Below are 9,115 nucleotides of genomic sequence, written 5' to 3'. Positions count from 1 at the left end.
TGTTACGTCAACGACTGTGCAGTCGAGCCTCAGAGGTGCGTTCAGTTCGCCTGAACGTTTGGTACATTGCGATAACATCTGTAAATGTTATCGCAATGTAAACATCCAAAACTTTCTTGTACGTTCTTGAACAGACTTTGAGGTACGTTTGCTCTCGTTTGGTGGGTGTGGTGAGGTGTGGCTTGACGCAGTAAGTGACATATTTTAAAGGGTGGTTTCCAGGCAGACAGCGTCCCCAAATCCCTCTCCGGTTTTTTCGACTGGGCCTTTAATATAGCACCGTTTCAGTTGAGTCGAATGTTCCAGATTGTAAAAACGTACTGAAAGCAGCCCAGATTGCTTTAACATTATCCCCTGCTCATTCGACGGACACGTCAACCACTGGTTAGCTAGCGGATAGGTAAATTACCTATCCAGACGTTGTAAGATTTTGTAGGCGTCAACAACGTCTGAGCAGAGGGACGTGCCCTTGATCAGTAGTGAAAGCGTAGCGTCGTCGCCTGCTCTTTTCGAGCCAATGAGAGAGCTGCTGACGGAGGTAATGGGAGGGCCAGACGTACACCTGAGCAGGTCAGGGTGACTTGATTTGTGTGCCCACGCCCCCTGTGAATTATCTGGCGAATCGATTCGTTTCAGTGAAACGTTTATTTTTTTTGCGTGGAATTAAGAACGATCACATTGGGAACGGATACTTTTACCGGTGTCTTTTTTTTAATCCTACTACTACTACTTTTTCGGCTACTTCGAGATTTGTTGGATAATAGCCTTAATCAACACAATGCAATATTTAAATGTATCTCAGGATTCATGCCGAAACGGTACGTTTATAGGCTCATACTTCAATGTCATCATATTACTGTAGGCTACGCTATTTAATGGGAAATGGGGGGCTACAATATTTTTGAATGTTTGTGATATAGCAACAACAGTAGGCTTATTCATGAAGTATTGGCAGAATTTACAGACAAGAATACCCATGGGTTGGCATCCTTGAATAAACTTAATAGCCAAAAAGGATATTGTCAGAAATTATTTTCTCCATCTGGAGCAGAACACAAAGCCAGTTTAAATTTAGGATTTTTAAAAGCAATTGTTTGAGAATATTTTAGAATGTCAAGTGGGGCTGTTCATGTCTTTGAAGTACTTTTAATGGGCTAATTTCTAAAGCCAGTTTTTCAGGTCATTCCACTTGAAATGTTCATATAATTGATGATTTCTAAACTTATGAGAATAGTAATCTATGTTGTGTGTGAATAGAACACCTTTGTTGACAGAGAGAACATGTCATTGCACCATGCCAATGCGGGGGCATTGTTCAAATGGTGAGGTAATGTATTGAATTACAAAATCTGTCAGTCTCACTAAACACGAAATGTCATATGGATTTCTAAAGTAGGCTATCTTCTTACATTTTTGTCCCAATGAAATCCAATGAAATTGAGCCTAATTTTATTTGACCATTCCAATCTTTAATTGGGCTTTGTGTAGATAGGTTAGTGTTGATAACAAACAACATGAATACACTGGTATCATTCTGATAACTGCCATGGATATTACTATTGTGACATAACAATAATCAGTCAACACATGACCTGGTTAAGCAATCTGCTATGTAGGCCATTACCGCTGTGTGTTTTGGATTGGTTTCTCTTCACCAGATGTTCTAATAGTGTTATACTTTATTGTACATAAATGTCCAGGTATTTACTTAGAAATAACATGGTAATCACACAATAAGAGCATAATAGCTTTCATAAAGCTATAAGGCCCGAGCAGGTGTAGTGTAGGTGTGGCCATGCAGAGTGCCTGGAAACAGCCCTTAGCCGTGGTATATTGGCCATATACCACAAACCCCCAAGGTGTCATTGCTATTATAAACTGGTTACCAACGTAATTAGAGCAGTAAAAATAATTGTTTTGTGATTCCCGTGGTATACGGTCTGATATACCACGGCTGTCAGCCAATCAGCATTCAGGGCTCTAACCACCCAGTTTATATGAAGCTATAATGTTAAAAGTGATTTCACTCTGCTTGTTTTTACAGGTTCCATAATAAGGCTACTGTGTCCATCTCAGACTGCTGTGTGTATAGTCAACGGGGAGGCAAGCCTCCTCAACACCTCCTTCACTGACAATCACAATGCCACTGAGACAGGGCTTTATGCCGTCGGGAACAACTGGACCAACTATAACTTCTGGACCGGTTTGACCTTGGCGGTGCTGTCGGCCTTCCTGATTGGAGGAAGTGTGATGCTGAAGAAGAAGGCCCTGCTTCGCCTAGCCAATAATGGACAGACCAGAGCAGGTGGGGTTCTTCACTGTTTTAAGGATGTGGAAAAAAACAAAGACATCACATTACACCGCATTGTCCTTATTTTGATCAAAGTTTATGTAGAATCAAGTTCTGATGGGTATCTACTGACAGTCGTTTTTTTTTAAAGTCATCACTAGCCGGACTGCGCCCAGTACCACTCCCTGAATCTTACACACTGTTCTAGCCGGCTACCACCCAGTACTCTACCCTGCTACTTAGAGACTGCTGCCCTATTTACATAGTCATCGAACACTGGTCGCTTTAATACTGTTTACATACTGTTTTACCACTTTATATGTACATTGAGTGTACAAAACATTAAGAACACCTTCCTAATATTGCGTTGCAGTCTATGTCATGGAAAGAACATGTTCGTAATGTTTTGTACACTCAGTGTATGTACTGTATTCTAATCATAACTACTGCTATACACACCTTTTCTATTCAGATACTGTCTATACATACCATTCACATACATATATATTTATTTATGACTCTGATTTTTCTCATTCTGTTATGTCTTCATTTCTTTTCTTAAAAAAAAAAAAAACTTTTAGGTTATGTGTGCATTGTTATTGTTTTGCTAGATATTCCTGCATTGTTGGAACTAGAAACATAATCATTTCGCTGTATCTGCGATAACATCCTGTAAAACTGTGTAGGCGACCAAGAAACTTGGATTTGATTTGACTATGACCTAACGGTATGATATTTCAGCTCTCCATATCGATAGAGAATAGTACATCCAGTTCCTGTTTAAAGGTTGTTCTAGTAACTAAAAACTGGACATGAACCCTGACCGAAACAGTGAAACGCAGTCTAATAAACGACTCGCTCTCTGTGCCAGTTATATAACGTTTGATTAAACAAACTGTACTGACATCAGGGTTTCCTGAGGACAAGAAACATCTTTATTGCCTTCACAGGAGGGTGTCAAGCAATCGATCAACTTAATTTGTTATTGATTGATGTTATTGATTTGTTTGTCTTCTATTCTAATGAATGCCTTGTTTGCTGTGTGCAGGTGAAGGTGGTCATGGATATGTAAAGGACTGGTTATGGTGGAGTGGCCTTCTAACCAGTGAGTTTTCTTTGGTCAAATCTATCCTCAATGTTTGTCACAAGCACTATAATGTAATGTGGGAATACGAGTAGTTTTATCATAGTTCTGTTGGGTAGCTAGTAGAACGATAAGGCTTAACCTTATTGAACTCATTTTGCCCCGGGGCCGCAATGATTTTTAAATTTTTTTTATTTCCTTGCTGTCAAAATTAGTAAATATTAGTCCTCTAGCCATTGTTTTGGGAATTTTCGATGATCCCTGACTGTTTAGTGATCATTAGCGAGCTGGACAGTCAAGAAACCGTCTTAATCTCTGCTCCCCAAAGAACAAAAAGGATTAGGACGACATAAATGTTTTTGTATTATTTCCTGCTTCTCACAGTGGGTGCCGGTGAGGTTGCCAACTTTGCAGCATACATGTTTGCCCCAGCTACTGTAGTGACTCCTCTGGGTGCTCTGAGTGTCCTTATCAGGTACCATTACTTCTCTGTTGTCTATTAACACACAGCTAGCCTTCACATACAGGTACTTCTGTTCTCGCTGGTTCCTCATTTTCCATGACTGTGTAAAATCTCACACCATTGTTATCATTTTTGTACCCTTCTTTTGGTGTATGTGGAAACTTATTTGAACTTTCAGGAGCTGTTGTGTGTTTTTGTGTTAGTGTTGATACTGTGTATCCTCACATCGAGTCATTGTTCTACAGGTTTGCATTAATATTCAAATGACTGTAGTTGTGGCTTCTCTCTGGACACAGTGCAGTGCTGTCCTCTTACCTGTTGGGGGAGACACTGAATCTGTTGGGGAAGCTGGGCTGTGTGCTCAGCATACTGGGCAGCACTCTCATGGTGATCCATGCACCTGAAGAAGAGGAAGTCACTACCCTGCAGCAGATGACTGACAAACTGCTCGACCCAGGTACATCATTTATATTAATTGACATAGGAATTATTCACACAGCAATTATTTTTATTAAGGGCAGTGCAACAATGAGGTAATGAACATGTCATTTAGAGTAGAGAACTTTAAATATAACAAAAATGCTATCGTCGTTATTGAGCAAATATGTAGACAGAAGGACAGACGGTACTTCTGCACCAGGGAATAACACCTGTCTGTTCCCTAACTACCATCCACCACACCCTAGAGAAATACTTATATCTCTCTTTCCTCTGTGTCAAGCTGTGTATCCGCTTTGTATCTCTAGGCTTCCTTGTGTTTGCCAGTATCCTGCTGGTGGTCTGCCTGCTGCTTATCTTCTACTTCTCCCCCCGTGTGGGCCAGACCAACATCCTGGTCTACATCGCCATCTGTTCCCTGCTGGGAGCCTTCACCGTCTCCTCCGTCAAGGGCCTGGGCATCGCCATCCGCACAGTGTTCTCTGACCCGGCCGTGGTGCGTCACCCGCTCACCTGGATCCTGCTGGCGTCGCTGGTCAGTTCCATCGTGGTCCAGGTCAACTACCTGAACAAGTCCCTGGACACCTTCAACACGCTGCTGGTCTACCCAATCTACTATGTGTGCTTCACCACCGTGGTGCTCACCACCTCCATCATCCTGTTTAAAGAGTGGGGGACCATGTCTGGTGTGGACGTGGTGGGCACCGTGGGGGGCTTCCTGGTTATCATCTTGGGGGTAGCCATGCTGCACCTGTTCAAAGACATCCACGTCACCCTGGAGGGCCTGGCCAGCAGAATGTGTCAGCCGCTGGAGGTGAAACTGGAGGACAAACACATCCTCATTGAGAATATGGAGAGCCTGCCTCCCATGAGAGAAGACGCACCCAGAGTCTTCATCATCAGCTGAGAGACTGGCACCTGAGAAGACTCTTAGCACTTTCACTTATGTAAATATGTATTTGTTAGTCTTTTTATTGGTAGTTTTATGTAGATTTGTGACAAAAGCGGTTGTTGACTATGTCTGTGATGCTCCAGGAGGCTAAATAGCCTGCTACTGAGGACCTTTGTCTATGAAGGTACCAGAGGAGAGAATACATTTTATATAGTTGTTTATACTTGTGGGCGTTTTTTTAACCTCAGTTAATGATAATACAGGTTGCTGATGACGCTGCAGGCTATGTAGACTGCTGCTGAAGACCAATGTTTGTGATTCATCAAGGTATTTTAAAAAGGGCTAGTTTTTTTTGTATACTTTGCATTTTAAGATGTTGACTACATTTCATATTCCTGTTGCCTGTCACTCATTTCAATAAATATTTTCTATTTTGTGCCAGCCATTACAGTGGAGCGATGAGGAAGTATTGTTGCTGAAGCTCTTACAGTTAAGGCCAGGTCAGGGATTGAGATGTTTACATCAATACTCAGTAAGAACCATAGCACCTTACATGATAACAGAGAGATTAAGATCCAAGCTAAAGTCTCAACCCAAAGAATGGCAGCTTTTGCAGGAGTACACATTTACTTAACTGCCACACCCCAAAAAAACGCCATTCTCCCTTCAATAGGCCCATTGTAGCCTAATACCAGCGTGTAGAGACACGCTGTGTGGACACATAGTACACGGATTTGCTTGAAGCAATCTGCTACATGATGTGAATAAGATTGTTCGTGTCCCGTGACCGTTGGCATATTTGGAAATTGCTCTGGAAGAAATGTGACACACCCAAACAAACTGCAATCGTGCTGCAGTTTTAAGACAGTTACTTTTACATAATTTAAAAAATATATAATAATTATGACATTCATAATTATGAATAGCTTTACAAATTGTAAACTTTGAACTTGGGAACGTCAATCTTGATATTTGATATAGTATACTGTATATTCCCTTCCCTATTGGTCATGGCCTGGGAATCATGCTAAGGTTGGTTTCACCAGTTGACGGATGGGAAGGCTGAGAGATGACTAACTGTGAGGAGTGGAGTTTCACTGTTGTGGAGGCATTTTATTGCCTGAGTCACCTCATTTTGTGTGTGTGTGTGTGTACGTGGGGTGTAATAGATCCACAGTATGTGGGACCTAATCATTTTGTTATGTTATGAACACTATGATATTCCTCTATACCTACAGGATCCAGTACAACTTAACAGTCAAATAATTACTGGAATAGGAAGTCATTATCCTATAGCAGCAAGGCTCATTATTACAGGCCCATTGATTGAACGCTAACACAGAACCCCTGAAACAGTAACAGTGCACTTATGAATTAGTACTCAGTAAATTATTCAGTGTGCTTGTTCTGGCTTCCCAACTATATCCTCTGAGACAAACAGGTTCCCCTGCTTTTTTTTTCTAGGGAAGAAGTGTGTTCACTGGTCTCAGTCAACAAAGATGTGTCAGGTGTCTGCACCACTGAGCTTTGTCAGGAGCAGAGCAGACTAATTATGTGGGTTGGCTATTACTGAGAGAGAGAGAGAGAGAGAGAGAGAGAGAGAGAAAGAGAGTGTCTATGCTGTCTCAGACAGAGCCCAGGGACAGGTTGCTATAGAGCCCTCAGAAAGGTAACAGACTAAAGTAATTATCAACGGATGAAGGTTTTAGTGTGTCTACACCCTACCTAATTTAGTTATCACGCCAAATAGTTGTATTCTGTAGTTGATTTGAAAATACCAACTTTTCAAATACTCGAGGTAGTCATATATAGTTTTCATAGAGTTTCAACTAAAAGGCAACTATTTTCTTTGATATTCAAATACTGGTCCCAGAACACCAAATAATATTTGGAGGTATTTCAATGTATTTCAATGGCTGACAAATATCTTATGAAGATCCAAAAACTACAGCAGTTATTTTAGCTCATCTAAATATATTAATATAAGTACATGGTTCAGAGGGCTCTTAGATATGAATATTAATATTGCCTATAGCCTATAATTAAATGCACGAGGGACATGGAATCCCCTCAACATTAGAGTAGACCACTTTTGCAGCTTCTAACAAATATATTTCTATAATTAGTGACATGAGGTAATACAGTAACACTTTACATCAAGTTCTTACGTGTAGTAACTTTGTGATTATTACAATAGCAACATTGTTACATAGGACTTAAAAAAAAGTGCTTTATAATTTCATAATAATGGAGTTATTACATAAGTGGAATAAGGAAGTAACTTTTCCTCATGTACAGTAGTTACAAAACCTCTCAGCTCATTGCTATGCAATTAAAATGCAATTACCAAAGTATTATGTAAAAACATAAAAATAAAATGTTGCTCCAAAAGTAATTGCAGTTTTATTACAAAAGAACAGTTTTAACCTCTTAAATGTAATGGCGAAATGTAGATTTCCGCTTAAATAGACCCAAATACCCCAAACTAACTGCTATTCATGTGTAATTACATGATTCTGACATGCAAAAACGTGGTATATTTGGAGTGAAGACATCTGGGAGATTATGAGGAAATGATCAGAAGATAGATAGGAGTTACATAGTTCAGAATACACAAGATCAAGCACACACAACAATAACCGTTATTTACAAGCTATAAGTGAATTATTGATGGCTAGAGCTGGAAACACGAAATTAAGGGAGAGCCGCACACTCTAGGAGCTCAGATGCAAAAATGTAATATCCACCTTTTCGACAGCCAAGCTGTCTTCATCAGGGTATGATGCAACTGGGTAAGTCAAGTTTTTGCACCTAATGGTGCTACGATGCTCTGAGATACGTACTTTTAATTCATGCTTTGTTTTACCCACATCATTTTTACCACAAGGACAAGTTATAAGATAAATAACTGCCTTAGTGGAGCCCGTAATAACACCTTTGATTGGGATCTGTTTCCCTGTTTGTGGGTGTTTGAAGGATCTACATTTATAAGTGCCATTGCATAGAGCACAGCCATTACACTTGTAATTTCCATCCAGTAGGGGCGCAAATAGACGTTGTTCAGGAAAATCTTGTGGTGGTAAATCAGAGTGTACCAATTGGTCTCTGAGATTTCTGCCCCGCGAGAAATACGACCAAGGGAAGAGCTGGAAACACATCAGATGGCTTCCACAACATGTGAACAATATCAGAACAAAATGGTATTGATAGACCTAACAACTAGAAATGGTATTGATAGACCTAACAACTAGAAATGGTATTGATAGACCTAACAACTAGAAATGGTATTGATAGACCTAACAACTAGAAATGGTATTGATAGACCTAACAACTAGAAATGGTATTGATAGACCTAACAACTAGAAATGGTATTGATAGACCTAACAACTAGAAATGGGATTGATAGACCTAACAACTAGAAATGGGATTGATAGACCTAACAACTAGAAATGGTATTGATAGACCTAACAACTAGAAATGGTATTGACAGACCTAACAACTAGAAATGGTATTGATAGACCTAACAACTAGAAATGGTATTGATAGACCTAACAACTAGAAATGGTATTGATAGACCTAACAACTAGAAATGGTATTGATAGACCTAACAACTAGAAATGGTATTGATAGACCTAACAACTAGAAATGGTATTCATAGACCTAACAACTAGAAATGGTATTGATAGACCTAACAACTAGAAATGGGATTGATAGACCTAACAACTAGAAATGGTATTGATAGACCTAACAACTAGAAATGGTATTGATAGACCTAACAACTAGAAATGGTATTCATAGACCTAACAACTAGAAATGGTATTGATAGACCTAACAACTAGAAATGGGATTGATAGACCTAACAACTAGAAATGGTATTCATAGACCTAACAACTAGAAATGGTATTGATAGACCTAACAACTAGAAATGGTATTGATAGACCTAACAAC

General features: G+C 39.8%; 1 protein-coding gene across 1 annotated transcript; it reads left to right on the top strand.

Annotated features, from left to right (window-relative positions):
• Nucleotides 1-278: 278 nt before the first annotated feature.
• On the top strand, nt 279-5,615 carry nipal4 (NIPA like domain containing 4). The gene is made up of 6 exons (XM_029699597.1): nt 279-818; nt 2,045-2,305; nt 3,339-3,395; nt 3,759-3,849; nt 4,134-4,294; nt 4,584-5,615. The coding sequence occupies exons 1-6, from the start codon at nt 779-781 to the stop codon at nt 5,180-5,182; spliced, it is 1,209 nt and encodes a 402-aa protein (XP_029555457.1). The 5' UTR covers nt 279-778; the 3' UTR covers nt 5,183-5,615.
• The last annotated feature ends 3,500 nt before the right edge of the window (nt 5,616-9,115 follow it).

This window comes from Salmo trutta, chromosome 19, assembly GCF_901001165.1.
Source record: "Salmo trutta chromosome 19, fSalTru1.1, whole genome shotgun sequence".
Classification (NCBI taxonomy): domain Eukaryota; kingdom Metazoa; phylum Chordata; class Actinopteri; order Salmoniformes; family Salmonidae; genus Salmo; species Salmo trutta.
This window is presented reverse-complemented; position numbering and strand designations above follow the sequence as displayed.

Bases quoted from the DNA above. Each gene is read 5' to 3' on its own strand.
- nipal4 (XM_029699597.1), top strand. From the start codon at position 779: ATGCAATATTTAAATGTATCTCAGGATTCATGCCGAAACG. The intron at 3,850-4,133 runs GTACCATTACTT...CTCTGGACACAG, and splicing joins GCTCTGAGTGTCCTTATCAG to TGCAGTGCTGTCCTCTTACC. The intron at 4,295-4,583 runs GTACATCATTTA...TTGTATCTCTAG, and splicing joins TGACAAACTGCTCGACCCAG to GCTTCCTTGTGTTTGCCAGT.